This window comes from Vanellus vanellus (genome assembly GCF_965231255.1).
Source record: "Vanellus vanellus genome assembly, chromosome: 6".
Taxonomy (NCBI): Eukaryota; Metazoa; Chordata; class Aves; order Charadriiformes; family Charadriidae; genus Vanellus; species Vanellus vanellus.
Genome location: NC_138911.1, coordinates 54,949,103 through 54,965,069, shown reverse-complemented (window position 1 = coordinate 54,965,069; position 15,967 = coordinate 54,949,103). Strand labels below are relative to the sequence as shown.

At 41.8% G+C, this 15,967-nt stretch overlaps 2 protein-coding genes across 2 annotated transcripts in view; one reads left to right on the top strand and one right to left on the bottom strand.

Moving 5' to 3' along the window:
- Nucleotides 1-8,022, bottom strand: part of SLC38A6 (solute carrier family 38 member 6) — a 40,396-nt gene extending 32,374 nt beyond the window's left edge. Inside the window, exons 1-4 of the mRNA XM_082485454.1 lie at nt 7,873-8,022; nt 6,902-7,023; nt 6,070-6,143; nt 1,750-1,802 (exon numbers count right to left, since the gene is read on the bottom strand). Of these exons, the coding sequence (XP_082341580.1) occupies nt 1,750-1,802; nt 6,070-6,143; nt 6,902-7,023; nt 7,873-8,007 (384 nt within the window). The 5' untranslated portion in view covers nt 8,008-8,022. The remainder of the gene's footprint in view (nt 1-1,749; nt 1,803-6,069; nt 6,144-6,901; nt 7,024-7,872) is intronic.
- A 167-nt stretch (nt 8,023-8,189) lies between these two features.
- TRMT5 (tRNA methyltransferase 5) lies at nt 8,190-14,649 on the top strand. Its single transcript, XM_082484934.1, has 5 exons — nt 8,190-8,216; nt 9,997-10,646; nt 11,061-11,185; nt 12,730-13,384; nt 14,355-14,649. Exons 1-5 carry the CDS (start codon nt 8,212-8,214, stop codon nt 14,417-14,419), a joined length of 1,500 nt encoding a protein of 499 aa, XP_082341060.1. The 5' UTR covers nt 8,190-8,211; the 3' UTR covers nt 14,420-14,649.
- The last annotated feature ends 1,318 nt before the right edge of the window (nt 14,650-15,967 follow it).

Sequence of the window (15,967 nt, the reverse complement as noted above, 5' to 3'; positions counted from 1 at the left end):
AGAACAGCCTAAAAATCAACAAAATCAGCTAAAAAGCAATGCTTTCAGGAGGTAGACCTCAAATATATGACTTACAATTATTAGGTTGCAAATAGAGAAAATAGCTTCACATAACACAATCAGGAGCATGAAGCATCCATAGAAACAGCAAATCTTGTTTTGGGATGTAGTACTGGCCATGTTCTATCTAAAATACAGGTAATAATTACATTTCTTCTCACTGTCAAGTTCTCAGCCAGCTTACTGCGTTCCATTTTGCAGGCAAGTTTTAAGAAAGGTTGAAGTATCTTTCATATTTGTACAGAGAGAAAGATAAGTGTTCCAGAAAACATCAGTTCATAAGGAAAGCTTGGTGAACTTTGGTTAATTATTTTATCAAAACAACAGCTTCCGAACCCAGAAATATTCCAGTGCTCTCCATGCACATTGAAAATAAAAGACAAAATGATTTTCAGCACAAATTATTTAAACTGAAAATTATAAAAAATTACTTATGTTGACTACATAGTGAAGCTGTGAAATCTCCCTCATTTAAGCTTTTAAATAACAGATTAGAAAAACATCTTTCAAGAATAGTGTTTAGTCCTGCTTCAGAGCAAAGGCAGACTAAGTCACATTTTAATGTCTCCTTAAGCTCCACATTTCTATGACTCCTGCTTCTAATGGTTTGTGGTTAATGTGTACAGAACAGTCCCTATAAAAAATAATTTTATTTCATACCTTGCTAACATCGAGGTTTATTATCTCTTGAGGTTGATCACACTTAACATCAATCGATAAACATTGATCCTCACAGATTACACTCATATCTGCTTATTAATGCTAATGGAACATTACAAACACCTAATAGCTCGGATTTAATTCTCATTTACATTAAAACTGAAGAAATCAGACTAGTCTGTTAAGCAGAACTCAAAAAAAAATTATACTATTTCACTAAACCATTAAAATTGCACTTCTGTGTGGTAAAATCTGCTTTTAGTATTGCATAACTGAAACAGAGCATAGATGTCATAATCTGTGCAGTATTCACAAGTAGTATTTCCTGTGCACCCAGTATTACTGGACAACATTGTCTACTAGGAAAAACAGATTCAGTACACACTACTAAAAACGCATGGCTTACAAGATGATTGCTGTTATACCAAAACCGCTTAGTTTGCTAGTAGGTTTTTGTTTAGGTTTTTTTTTGATCATGAGATAAAACAAGTAAGAGACCTTCATCTGAATAGTTCATTAAGCAAAAGCAAAAAATAACATAGATTAATTATTTGTTCCTATTGTGGAAATAACATGAAAGGCAAACACTTATCTTAGATCTCTATTAAATACTAGAACATCAACAGTAAATCACTTACCTGTTTCTCAATAGTTCACAGCAGAGGTTCGATGGGACTCTAACAAATCTGAAATGGACTGCTAACCCAACTTGACAACAATGCCAGTGAGCATACAACTAAAAAACTAGTACATACAAATAAAAAATGAACACGCTGATAGGAACTTAGCCGAAAATCTTGCATTTAAGGAACCTCTGTTTTACAGTTAACTAAAGTTTGGGCTTCCACAGGCCAGATACCCTAACGGAAACGTAGCGAAAAGCTTCAGGACATAACAGATTTTTCACTTTACTAGGACACAGTAATTTTCCTACTATTTCATTTATATCTCTTTACTGTGCAAAGAACAGTTGTATATCAGAAGCAGGTGACCAAGAAGAAATATACACAGGTAAAAATAAATATGCACCTTTCCAGTTGATCCAAATGCAAACAGGCCAAGGTCTTCATAAGTAGTGACAGCTGTTAGTAAGAAAAAGAGAAGCTAAAAATATTTCTAACTTGAAAATCACTCAAAAGCTTTAGCTTTGCATTTTTTCCCCTTTTTAGGTGAACACAACTCAGGACAGAATTAAAAAGAGTATTTTATAGTATTTTTTATTTACAAAATAGCTTTTATATACACAGGTACTCCCGTTACAAAATACAGTTACATGCTCAACCATTCAGAGACTCTCCAGAAACTCAATTTAATATTAAAAAAGTAGTATTTTAAAAACAATAATATAGTAATGGCAAACTGCCTTCTCCCAAAGATTTTTGCAAGTAATACTATAGGTGAAGAATTCTGAACTTAGCCTCAACAATTAGATATAAGATATGGGAATATCTTTTTTGTTAAAAGGGTACACTTTTTTTTAAATGAAGACAACAACAGAAGAACCATTTTCATCTTTCTACGAATGTAAACATCAATCACCATCTCGTCAGCTTTTAAAAAACTCAGCACTATTTATTTTCAAAATATAGCTGAAGGTAAATACCTTCCTTGGTTGCAATCTATTATTAAAAAAAGAAAATAAAAACCCTGCCCTTACCTGCACCTGACTTACATAATCACATTAAAATAGCCTGTGGTTTCCTGTATGCTTTTGTTGAGTTTTAGCTGAAGCTCACTTCTAATATTGCTGGTAACTCAAACCAATCCCTTCTCAGAAAGAAGGAAGTCACATTAAAGTCTTTCATTGTTGCTCTGTATTTTGTTATTAGAAACTCAAGCGATATCAAAAAGATGAAAGTTTTCTGAGAAATACCACTCACTTTCTTGGAATATAATAAAATGGTCCACAGTTGTAAATGCCTCAAAGGGTAAAATTAATCTCAAACCCACATAATTTTATTGTCAAAACATTTGGTTTCCCTTTCTTGGTTCTACTTGGTACACTACTGCTTCTACTTCTGTCACATCTTAATTCAGGGCCCAGCCATGCAATTTGAGCTGCTGGGGGCAGACCTTCACACCTGAGTCCCACTGAAGTACATTAAACAAGACATGGGAGACACAGGAGGTTCACAGAGATCAGATGACGGGACCGGAGCCTCAGACTGCCAATTGCCCAAGCTTAGGAGTTTTTATTCCACTGAAGTTCTGCACATAAGCAGAATAATGCTCCTGAGGAAAAAAAAAAAAAAAACAAAAAAAAAACACACACAACAACCCAATGCCCCCCCCAAAAAACTTCATTGACTTTCTCATACGATTTTCTCAAAGGCAATGTTTCACATTCTGCTCTACTACTGACAGCAATATGCTATGACAAAATAAATTAAATGACAAAATTAAACGAGCCAGAGTCTGCTCTCAGCATAAACCTGCACTAATTTCTTACATCAGCCGTTACACTGATACTAGCTATACACAGATATTATTAAACAAGAAGTATGTCTTACTAGATTTTACTCTGTAGTTTCCTTAAATTTCTATTTATAAAGTTGTTGATCACAAGAAAAAAAAAATAAATGTAGCGTTTTAGAAGGCCATCTCCAATGGCATCAAAAAAATCAGTAAAGTGTTAAACATGTTTAGGAGAGAGTTGCTTTTACCACATGGGAGCAAATACACAGCACACATGTACAAGGAGTTACCAACAAGAGAACAAAATTTTCCACACAATTCCAAAACAGCAATATGAAACCTTGGAATATTTTCTATAGTAATGCTGTTTCCATAATCAATTTAGTCCTGTGAACACTGAGAAGCCCTAAATACTTCATGACATTACTTTTGTAATCTCAAGAATATATGGAACAAAATATTAAGCAGAATTGATACAAAGATAAACAAGTTCTGCCTGATTGGCTTGATTTCTATTACGTTATTAACACTAAATGGAAGTTATCCATTTAAATGCAAAGTGAAACTGGCAAGTAAAGTACAAGCAATACTCATGACTAACTCATAAAATGAAAAGAAAAAAAGCGCCACAAAACTTCAAAGTACATTCCACTTAAATTCCCAATTCCTCTGCTTTACAGAGTAAGCTTAGCCTTTGTCAGCCCAAACCTCAAAACAATGTAGGGCATACTGAATTAACACCAGGAGAAAACATTGACTAAACTAATCCAAATCTAACACTTGACAATTGGGAATATTTTTTTTGCTAAACCTTTTGGTCTACACAAATTGTTTGATTCTGTCAGAGTCCAGACCAAACTGAAGACACTTCTTTATTTTTAAACTACAACTAAGATGCCTGTTATTAATAAATCCTGGTCTGTTTAAAATGGAATTAAAATTAAGAGCTTCCTTTTCAGAAGGTATTTTACAGGTCAGCTCTTTCCTAGGACTACTTTTATGATTTGAATACCTGAATGAATAGTTTACAAACACTTTCAAAGGTTTTTCTTCCACCCTTTAAATTTTTCTAGCTCATTTTTTAATATAAAACTACTAAAATTTCTTTCCAATCCCTTGCTATGGACTAAGCTTAATACTATAACGTTATTCATAAAGGCATGTAGGTTTTATGAAGAAAAATGTTCAATTATCTACTTTGGAAGCAAACGCGTACACAGATTTTACTTTGTCAAGGCACAACAGGTCATATTTCTCACTTTTTAAAGACAACGTTCCAAGGAAAAACTTGGAATGCCATCTAACATTTAATTACTTCGGTAGTTTACTGGAATTATAGTAAATATAATCCGAGAGAAATCTTATTTAAAAAAAAAAAAAAAAAAAATCAATACACAGAAGGCCGTAAGTCCAGCAAACTGATCTAGACCTAGTTCTGGTGCTAGTATTACCTATCAACATTAGGTGATAACTAATTATTAAACGTAAAGTGCTAGTTTCAGACAAGAGAAATACTTCATCCTGTCATTTCAGAGGTATTCCTTGCTTTCAGCTGTGTGTATTTAAAAAACGCTTTCTTGGGGTGGAATGCTGCCTTTGGACAATAACTGAGGAGTTAAACCATTCTTGTACATTACGTCTCTAAGTTTATAACATTGAAACTTTTCTTACTTCAAAAAGCTTAAATCCTTCGTTTTCCCTTCCCACTTGTAGCTCTTTTGCAAGGATGTCTTTAATTATTATTTTAACAGACAACAACATAACACTACTTAGCACCTATTTAACACAGAACTTTTCAGCCTCAAATAAGAGGTAAACAAAGACCATAAAAAAGTACCTCAAGTTCCTCCCCCCCCCCTTTTTATTTTTTGCTTCTTATATATCTTTCTAGCTATTTATTTCAGGTCCCGATTCCTTTCTAATAAGCAGAGCTCCAAGAGGAGAAAAAAATTACTAAAGACTTAGCCCCAAATCATCAAGCAGCCAACGATATCAGCCATAAAAGTAACCCTACCTCTGAAGAATATTTTTTAAGAATGTATGAAGATCACTCAACAGGTGAAGACAGGAGCAGCAGGTCTAAGAAGAATCAGGAAGCAATCATCTGAGAGACCAAAGCTAGCTATAGAAAACAAAGCCAATAAGGAAAGAAACGGAAGCTTCCTCCCACCACCTTTGAAAAGAGAAGAAAACAGATGAGAGGGAAACAATAACCAGGTGACTGAAAGAGATGGAGAGTTCCTGCTATAACATGATCTTTATTTATGAGAACTCAAGGAACTAGTCAGTTGTTTCAGTAACAATTAAAAGAAGCAAAAATTAAAACATTAGCAGATTATATTGCAGATATTAGAACTGTTTGAACATTCTCAAAGCAACGTAATTTCTAAGGACTGCAACGTGACTTCTCATTCAGTATCAAAAACGCTGTAAAACCTTGCCATAAAATGCCATGAGAATTACGATAATCCAATCCGATTACAAAACCTGAAAGGTATCCATTTCAAACCATAAACAAAATATATATCACAAGTAGAAGAATTAAAAGTCTGGTATTTTATTGCCCCTAAGCCATCACTGGAAGCAAGAGTACGCACTGAAGTAGCACAGTTCAGCCAGCACCACAATAATTTTGCTACAGAAATACAGGATCTATCTTTTTGGAAAGATGAGAGAGGCATTTTGAAAAAATTACAACTGAAAAAAATAGAAACCAGTCAGTTTGGCATCAACTTCTTATGGGAAGTTTCAAAATCTTATTTTTAAATGGCAAATAGCAATTGTTAAAAAAATTAAATATTTCAACACCAGTAAATCAGACACTGCTATCTGTAAACATGCTGTTAATTATAACTATTATACTGGGTCATGTCTTTGTGATATAGGTGAGGAGGTATTTCACAGATCACTGGTAGATAAATCTTCTTCACTTACCAGTCTGAGTGCACATACTGAGGAGAAGAAATACAGAGTAAGAAGCAAGGCTGGCAACAATCAGCAGCAAGATACTGAAAAAAAACCAAAATATTCACAATTTAAGCACTTTAACAGCATAATGTACTTCCTATCTTTAAGGATGCTACTTTTGCAAGAATTAAGCTACCACAAGACAAGATTTCCTCATTTTATGGCTTGTATCTGCTGACTATGGTTCACATGGCCTCTGACCTTCCCAATACTTGCTAAGTTCCACTGCTTCTTACATTGTTCACCAAAGCATATCACATACGACACAGTGTAAAGGCCTGAGGAATTTCAAAGAGGACCAACACAGGTGTTTGTGTGTACATGTATACACAGACAAATCTTCTAATAAAGTGAATCTAATGCTTAGAAAATGGTAAATATGACAATTCTGGTGACTTTGGCCCTATTATTCATAGGTTAGTATGTACAACGAGCAGAAGTGCAAACAAAAGCGCAAGCTGATTCACATTTTTCAGATGTTTCCATCCTACTCCAGAAGGCCCGTTTCTGGAATGAAAGGAGATAGCAGCTTTGAAACATAAATATTAATCTATTAGGAGTAACAGCCAAGAAATTGCCACCACGTGGCAATTTAATGCAATGTCTGGGCAGTACTTCTGTTAGGCCAGTTTTGAATGACTAAACCAAAAAGGGAAGATCTTACTCAGTAATGCTGAAAAGCACAAGCTATTTACTTCTTCCTCCGTTTTTTCACAGGAGTCTTAGTAATCAAGTTTTGTTCCATTTAAAACTACAAGCTGAGTTTAAAAATAAGTGTACATAAAAACCAAAAACTTACCTAAACCCTATGATCCCTGTGTTGGCCATAGCATAGGATAAGCCAAGTATCCCACTTCCCATGATCGCATTCATTAAATTAAATACTGAGAAACCAAAGGAAGAACCCTGATTTGGCGGATTCTGTGGAAAGGGCAGAACAAAGTACAATTAGCAAAAGAGGTGCTTTGGTCTCTTACAACGGGAAATTTAAGGGAGAGGGTGACAGTCAACTTCTCCTTCCCTAATCCAAATCAGAACAAAATCTCTTTTCCCATTCTAAAAACCGTGCAAAATCCTCGTGCATAACACGATGCTGTCCCGTAAGGATCTCAAGATGTCTACAGCCTCCGAGTACGGCGATACCAGAGCGCAGCGAGACCTGTGCCTGCAGAGCTGCCCATCCCTGCGTGCCCCCGACAGCAGCGAGGGGCAGAGCCAGCGCCGGGACTCCCCAGAGCTCTGCAACTAAAGCACCGCAGGCAGCGGCACAACCGCCGGCACCGCACCACACGTCCAGCTCGGCGGGCCCGGCGCTGCCCCGCGCTCCCGCCCGTCCCTCCCCAGGTGTCACTCCCCCTTCTCCCGGGGGCCCCTCCGCACGGCCCCGTCCGCCCTCCGCCGAGCTGCACCGATCCACCCAACCTTTGAGCCCGAGGTCCGTCTGTCTGTTTGTCTCTCTCCCTCCCTCCCCCCGCCCGGGCCGCGCTCTCCGAATTTCTCCTCACAACCAAGCACGGCCGTGGGCGGCCGCCCCCGCAGCCTCCCGGCCCGGGGAGCCGCCAAGCGGCGGGAAGGGGACGGGAGGTGGGGAGACCGCGCTGACAGACACACGGCACCCGGGGAAGGCAAGTGAAGTGAAGTGAAGTGAAGTGATGTAAAGCCAAGCCGACGCCCGCCACCCCGCGACGGAGTGGGCCCGGGCAGCCCCCTCAGGGCGCTCCCCTCAGGGCGCCGCCCCTCCCCACCGCCGAGCCGCCCCCTCACACGCACGCTGCCCGGCGGCGGCAACAGCGGGGCGGACTCTCCGTCTTCGTCCTCCTCCTCCTCCTCTTGATGTTCGCGAGCGGACAGGTACCATCCCCGCTCGGCCAGGAACCGCCCGGCCCCCCGCGGCGGCGGCGCCATAGCACCCCGCGCCCCACCGCCTCGCCTCTGAGGGGAGTGCCGCCAGGGGGGCGGGGCCACCAGTTTGGAGGGGCGTGGCCTCCGCTCCAGCCCCGCCCTCCCTCTCGGCGCGGCCACAGCGAGCGGCGCGGCGGCGCGGCGTCACGGCGGCGGCGATGACGACAATGACGTGGGCGGGCGCTGGCGCGCGCAGAGGGGCTCGGCATGAGGTGAGGGCAAGGGGGAAGCTGGGGGAGCGGTAGCGGTAGCCATGGCGACGGTGCGGCCCCGGCCGCGGCCTACGAGTTCCCGCGGCCGCCCCGGTCCCGCCTGCACCTCCCCGGCCAGCGGCGATCGGTCCAGGCCGCGGCGGGCCTGAGGCGGCGGCTGCCAGCGGGGCTCCACTCGGGGAGGGGCGGTGACCCCGGAGAGGCCTCCACCCCGGTGAGGGTCCCTTCCCCGGGTGAGGCCTGGCCGGCGTCTCCGACCCGCCCGGGGGGTGCGTGGTGCTTCTGTGCGTGGTGCCCGGTGTTGCTCGTGGAACTGGGGCCGGGCAGAGTGGGTGGCAGCCCTCCAGCGGCACCCCCCGCCGCCGGGTCACCTCAGATTACTCTCAGGGGAAAACGGGGCAGACGGGGATCTCGGCGGGACGGTGGTTCGGGGGGAGGAGCGGGGAGAGGAGGGGAAGGCGGGTCTTTCCAGAGACAGCGTTGGGAAGATGTTAGTCCTTTTGCGACGGGATGGCTGCAGTGACCTCCGACCAGGCCCAGCGTGGGGGCTTTTATCTTGCGGGCTTAAGTAATACCGAGAAGCCAGTGCAAACTACGCCAGCAGTTTCCAGCTAGGGAGAAGGGGAATGCCTAAGAAAAACACTGGGATGCTCTGGCCTCTGGATGAAGCCTTTCTCTTCTGTAGCAGACGTGAAGAATGTAATGTTTATTTTTGAGTCAACAAGGAAAGGAGGTGCGCTTTGCCAAAAACTCGGCTTAGGGAAATGAGCTGGCTTGGAGATGTAGGGAGCCCCAGTGAGGAGCTGGGGTTTGTGGGGGAGGGAGGATGGGAGCAGGGCCAGCTTTGCTAAGGGTTGGGCGCAGCTCCTTTTTTGAAGAAGAGACGGCATGGCTTGTTACCCTGAAGGAAGGCAGCAGCCTGTATGTCGGGTCTAGAAGTCTGAGGGAGGCAAGAGATCCGGTTTCTTTTCAGAACTAGTTTGCGTCTCTCCTATCAACCCCCAGTCTTAAAACAAACTTCCCAAGAAGTCAGAAGAAATATCAGCTTCACGCATTACCTAAATCATTGGCTCCTGCCTAGGAGCAGCTGATGCAGAATCAGAAAAGTTGGGCCCCTTTGGACTGGCTGTAGTGGAGGAAACTGTTTAGAGAAGCGTAAAGCTACTTTTCAAGTCCCCATCCTGTGAATGAACTGTGGAGAGGGGTTCAGTCACTTGAACAGACATTACTAATGCTTCCCTGTACTTTTAGGGGAATTCTGCATTTAATTCATGGTCTTTCTGGCACGCAACTCATGGAGCAAAGACGCTATGGAGTATGTAACCCCTTACCACTGGGGTATAGGAGGAAGAAATTGCTGAAGAGGGATTATGACCACTGTTGCTAATAAATGTGCTAATAAAATAGCAGCCACTGCTTGGTAATGAATTTTATCAGAGACAGAAGGGATCCAACGGTCAATCAAGACAGTAGGATTTTTTCCATTTGGCTTAGTGGGATTAATATCACGTTTATTAGAAAAAAGAGAAGTCATTGTATTTTGGCAGGGGGGGATTATCTCACTGCTTAAAGTTAGTTAATATTAAGTCTAAAAATACTTTTGCAAAAATGACAGAAATTTGTAGTATATAATTCATAATAAAGAGCTTTACTAAACTATGGTGGATTGTTTGGTACAGATGGAAATTCTAGTTTAAGAGAACAGCAAATCTATGTGATTTGTGGCCTTTTTAACGGAATGATTACATAATGTCTATAAAATGAATAATTTCTCTTCTAGGACTTTATGGAGATTTGGATGCTCTGCCAGACTACTGAAAACTAATCATTTTAGGACAGCTGCATCAAATACATCATTTCCAGCAGTTTGGATACTATTGGCGCAATATACTGGCAGAATACCTCGGCACTTTGTAGTAGTTAAAAAAAATAGTTTTTTTACAATGCCTGAAAGTGTGGAGGATAAAGCTAATCTAGAACTGTATTCGCCGCATCCTGAAGTGCGTGGGATGACACTACTCAACAGAGAAGCTTTTAAAAGGACAGTTGTTGTTCCTGTTCTTAAAGTCAAGAAAGAAATTGTAAATAGTTTGCTGAAGTCCCTGAAACATACAGTACTACAGCGTCCTGGTCTAAAGCGCGTGATTGAGGATCCAGTAGATGAGGATAGTAGACTTGTTATTCTGGATCCTCATAAAATACCAGAATTCTCATTGGGAGAATCGGAGCAAGAGGTATTAAAACAGCTCAACGTTCATCCTGAGGTGTCCAAGTATAACTTGGAGCTGACTTACGAAAATTTCAAGTCGGAGGAGATCCTACGAGCAGTCCTTCCTGAAGGTCAAGAAGTCACCTCTGGATTTAGCCGTGTTGGTCACATAGCTCATTTGAATCTGAGAGATCATCAGCTACCATACAGATATTTGATTGGTATGTAAAACAACTCTTCTCAAGAAAGTAATTCATATACTTTGTATATTGTTAAAAAAATACTTTAACGATTATTCTACTGGTAAGTTATTACTTGTACAAAGAAAACTTTTGAGTGCTTTTCATTGTTTTATATTTCAACTTTAAAGAGCCTTGTGCTGATGCTGTAGTTGTGCACAGAAGGCACAGTTCTCTCCTCTTACAGTAATTGTGGTCTCACTTCACTGAGTGTTGGGTCAGGATAAAGTGTGTGCCTTAGATGTCACATCTGCAACTCTGAACCATTAGAGGAAGGTTGTTCTAATACATGCTTACTTTTGTTAATTTAACTGTAAAAAGCAGTGTTTGTATCTTTTGCAGAACGTTAAGAGGTTGTAGTCCCTTAACCGGACTATCTTTTCCCCTCTCTTTCAGGCCAGGTTCTAATTGACAAGAATCCGGGAATCACCTGTGTAGTGAATAAAACCAATATTATTGACAGCACATACAGAAATTTTCAAATGGAAGTGCTCGCTGGAGAGAGCAGCCTGGTAACCAAGGTACAGTTTTTTTTCCACTGTTATTTTGAATTTAATATGTTAAAACCCAAAGGCATATACTGGAAAGATGTAATGAAGAGATGCTGTTAAGACCATTCCTTTGCACAGTGCCCTTCCTGACACCCCTTTTAGAGTGTAAGAGTTGGCAGTTACTTCTACGTTCATTTCTCCTGGTCTGCCAAGAGCAAACTCACAACCATAGGGATCATGAAGATACATATTCTTTCAAGTTTATGGCCTAGATTTTAATGATATGTAAAAGCAGCTGAAGTAAAAGGTTTCTTACAGAGATACTAATTACAAACTTGTAGCAAGGGGTGTTTCTCACTCTAAAGCCAAAATATTTAGTGGTTTTGATCTAAGAAAATGCTGTTTCTTAATTTCACCAAGCCTTGTACAGTGGCTGGTACAGAAAATAAGACTGTGGTTTTTTAAAATCTCACTAGCTTTGCAACTTAGGCAAGATTTTGTCTATGCCTTTTTCTTTTCTGTCAGCAGCAAGACAAACCTTGTCTCTCCTCTGGTTTGACATTTTTCAGGTGTAAAGCACTGTGTAACTGCCAAGTACTCTTCACGTAGGGTTTCTTGTCTTTAGCTGGAAACTTGGCCACTGGTTTGACAAAAAAATATTTTTCCTAACTGTTAGCAGTTTCAGAAGAGAAAACATTAGATTACCAAATAAAAAAGTTGAATAGCTTGGTAGAACATCCTGTACATGCACAGAGAAGGCATTTGAATCATCAAGGCAGAAGTGACAATCAAATATTATGCAGATGGTATTAGCTCATTAAGCATCTAGCACACCACTGAGCTGCACACCGAGGAGTGCAGATACACCTCAGTATGTTTTCTGCTGGCAAAGCAAACAATACAGTGATTTGGGTCCGAAGATCAGAGTCACATGATTCAAGTGTGGTGGTACAAAGTGAGTATTATCTTGCATTCCACTGTCATCTGAATAAACACTGTTTCTTTTTAGGTCTGTTCTTAAGATAGTGGTCATCTCAAAGTTTGGATTTGGATCAGTTTCCAGACTCTTGTCACCTTGAGAGATAAAATACAGTATTTTTTCGAACTGCAGAATTGGCTCCCAGTGGTTTTGAATTTGGCTGACTTGCCGTTCTTGTGCTGTATCGTTCTCAGGCGCTTATTTACTATGTGGACTCTGCTAAGGAGGGCTTGAGGCATCTTCCCAAGGTCTGCTTTCAATAAAGGAGTTGTCAGCTAGCCACAAAGCTCTTGAAAAGCCTCAGATATATATTTTTTTTTATGGTCACTTTAAGTTGCTGCTTTATTTCCACCTGGTGATTGAGACATGCATAAGCCAGCCATCTGGATTGACAGTTGGAACATTCCTTATGGCTATTTCTGATGAGTAGATCTGTTTATACAAGATTCATGTGTACTACTAATGGGACAAATGTCAATGTATGTATTACTTTTTGATAAAGCACCTTGGTTTTTAGCTGCCTTAATTACTGATAATGCTTAAACATGCCTGGAATTTGAACACAGAGGCTTAAGCAAATGTTTTGGACTTTCAGGTCAAAGAAAATAATATTGCATATGAATTGGACTTTTCCAAAGTCTACTGGAACCCACGTCTTTCCACAGAACACGGCCGTATCGTTGCGCTTTTAAAGCCCGGTGATGTCCTTTTTGATGTCTTTGCCGGGATTGGACCTTTTGCTATTCCAGCAGCAAAGAAAAAGTGCCACGTATTTGCAAATGATCTCAATCCTGAATCCTACAGCTGGCTCCTGCACAACTGCAAACTAAACAAAGTAGACAACAAAATAAAAGCGTTCAACATGGATGGCAGGGACTTCCTCCTGGGGCCTGTAAGAGAAAAACTAAGTAAAGAGCTCCCACTTCTGAATGAAGAACAGAAAACCTCTTTTCATATAGTCATGAATTTGCCAGCTTTGGCTATTGAATTTCTAGATGTTTTCAGGCATCTCTTAGTCGGAGAGCCATGTAGCACTTCTGGCCTTCCCACAGTGCACTGCTATGGTTTCTCCAAACATGATGACCCTGCCAAAGATATTCAAGAACGAGCCGAAGCTTCGCTGGGAACCTCCCTAGATGGACGCTGTTCTACTTACCTGGTTAGAAATGTTGCACCAAACAAGGAGATGCTGTGCATCAGTTTCCAGATTCCAGCGGACGTGCTGTACAAGAGGCCCTGCCCTGATGAAGGTAAGGAACAAGCCTCCTGCGTGGCACTTGGATTTCAGGCTACACCATTTGCTGTCCCATGCTGGTCCCACCTTGTCAGCCCTGTGGGTCACTTCAGGCGTGTGACAGCAATTCTGTATTTGGTTGTGAGCGCGGAGGTAGCTGGCAGGACTGAGCCGCCTGCACATGTGCGGCAGCTGCAGGGCTTCATGTGCTCTCAGTAACAGCTGTCCGTTCCTCTGATCCCAGTGTGAGCCTCCACAGAAAAAATGGTGGACTGGATAGGATCATCCCACAGGCCATAAACCAGACCTTTATGCCTCAGATTGTGTACTGGGGGAGGATAGGGTATATAACATCAAGCACACGTTTCTGTTAGCTAAATACTTAAGAACTGGATCTTCATTTTCACCCAGGATACAATGATGTACTTCCAAGTGACTGGTCCCAGTTCTGACCTTGTCCCTTACGCTTGCATAGACTCAGTTTAGGTCTGGAGTCACTACATCAGCAGAATCTGGTTCTGTACAATTTAATTGAGAAATGGATATCCTTAGAGATCTTTTGATTACTTTTTTTTTCATAATTGGTCATTTCTTGAAGTACTTGTAGAAGGTAGTTGGTTTCAATGATCTTGGGCTTTGCACTACAGGACAAGGCCGGGGGGGAGGCTTTCCATTTGCAGTTACGTGAACTGGAGGAAAGGAGGTTTTGATAAAGCTGTAATGCCATGAAACTTATTTTTACGCTGTTGTTGGGAAGCACTGAGATGTAGGTCAACATGTAGCTCAGTACAGGTTTTTTGAAAGTGCTTTTTGGCATTCAGTAAAGATCCCCCGTTATTGCTGTAACAGTTTTCATTTGTGACTGTTAATCCTGATTTTAACTCTCCTCTCTTCCTGTTAAATCCCTTAAGTGTTACATGGCTTGTGGTTTAGTTCCATCTGCTTACTGTACATTAAATAACTTACCTTTTCTCACCTTCTTCCAGCAAAACCAGCCTCCAAACGTCTGTGTACCAGTAAAGATTTTCCTGAAGAAAAGTTACCGAATTGAAGGCGAGAGTTATGGTAACTACCTTAGTAGTTTGTGTAAGGTATACTTAGGTTACCTCTGGTTTAACCCTTGAATTATTTGAAGCGTACCTGTGTTACCCATCTCAGGTGCCGAGATGCGTAATGTACGCTGCAGCTTTCCTTTATGAGCTTTGCTTCCTGCATTTAACTTTTTTTTTAATTGTGGGATCAAAAAGCAGATTGAAATTGTTGTTACTCTAAAAAAAATAAAACTTCACTTTTTTAATAAATGTGTTTGGTACTTTTCTGCTCTCTATTGTTTCACACCCCATGATAATTCAGTGACGCAGATTGGGATAGTTTTCTGCTGTGTCATTTTGATAATGCGCGGTTTTGGCAAAAATGGATTTTTATGTTTTGTTGGGTCTAGCAAGATGACTTGCCTAACCCTTGCATTGGATTCTCTTTGACAAATGGTTTTGGTGTTTAAGAATATTGGATTACTGTTAGCAGATGCACAGACGGCTCTTGTGTAAGCAAGATAACCTTTCAAAAATTTAACCCAAGATACAAAAAAGGCCCAAATAGCCATATATGCTTGTCTGTAGGCTTTTGGAGTAATAAATGCTTTTTAACACTGAGATTTAGGTAGGGATTGGTTCCTTACTTAGTGTTTGCCCACCGTTAAAGCAGGAAAGACTGGAATCACTTGCAGATTAAGTACAGGCTTGCATTGAAGCACTGGACTGACAACCAGTACCTGGCTGAACAGTCCTCTCATCTTGAAACCGCTTCCTCCTGTGGCTTTTGTGCCTCTGCCATCTCCGAGCTCTCCCCTACCTCCCTGACTGCTCCTCTGCCGCAGTCCCTGGACAATCTCTCTGACGAGCTGCCTGTATTCTGCAGGGATTCGAAAAGCCTCTGATTTCCTTTTCTTACCCATCCAAACTATTGTTGGGCAATGTCAACCACAAATAGTTTATTTGGACAGAGAACTCGGATCCCCCTCTCGGTTTCAGATACTTTCCTTCAGTGCAAGCTCAGAGCTCATGCCTAGCACCGCAGTGACCAGATGGCCATTGCCCTCCCTGGCTCTGCTGCTGTGGCTCCATCACTGGGGCCTGTAACCCCATGTCTCGGTTCACACCCAAACAACTGCTAAGGCCCGTAGATTTGTTTTGCTCAGTGGCTTTATGTTGTAGCCTTTCCCTTAGCTACACAGCCAGTGCTCTTGAGGAAGCCTTCACAGCGTGGTTACCACTAGATTGCATTTATCAAACCAGGGGGAAAAAAAATCATCATGACTCACTCATACTATCTTGCGAGCTGCTGTACAGATTACTTCCCTGGCCTGCCACTCCAGCCCCAGCGTTCCTCCACTGGCCTTTAAAATGGTATTGCAGCAGCTTTAACCTATTTGCCCTCGCTGTGACAGGCACATCATATCCTCTCCCTGCCAGTCACTGCTCCTCTAAGAGCAAGCGCTGGGCTCTGGCCTCTGGCCTGCGATGCTATCTCTGCTGTCTGTTATGCTCTCACGCTGCTGCGTGCCTTCCTACCGCAGCCCTGCGGGCTTTCTGTAAATGCT

Excerpts from the sequence above, each read along its gene's own strand:
- TRMT5 (XM_082484934.1), top strand. Across the intron at positions 10,647-11,060 it reads ACCATACAGATATTTGATTG|GCCAGGTTCTAATTGACAAG; the intron begins GTATGTAAAACA and ends CCTCTCTTTCAG. Across the intron at positions 13,385-14,354 it reads GAGGCCCTGCCCTGATGAAG|CAAAACCAGCCTCCAAACGT; the intron begins GTAAGGAACAAG and ends ACCTTCTTCCAG.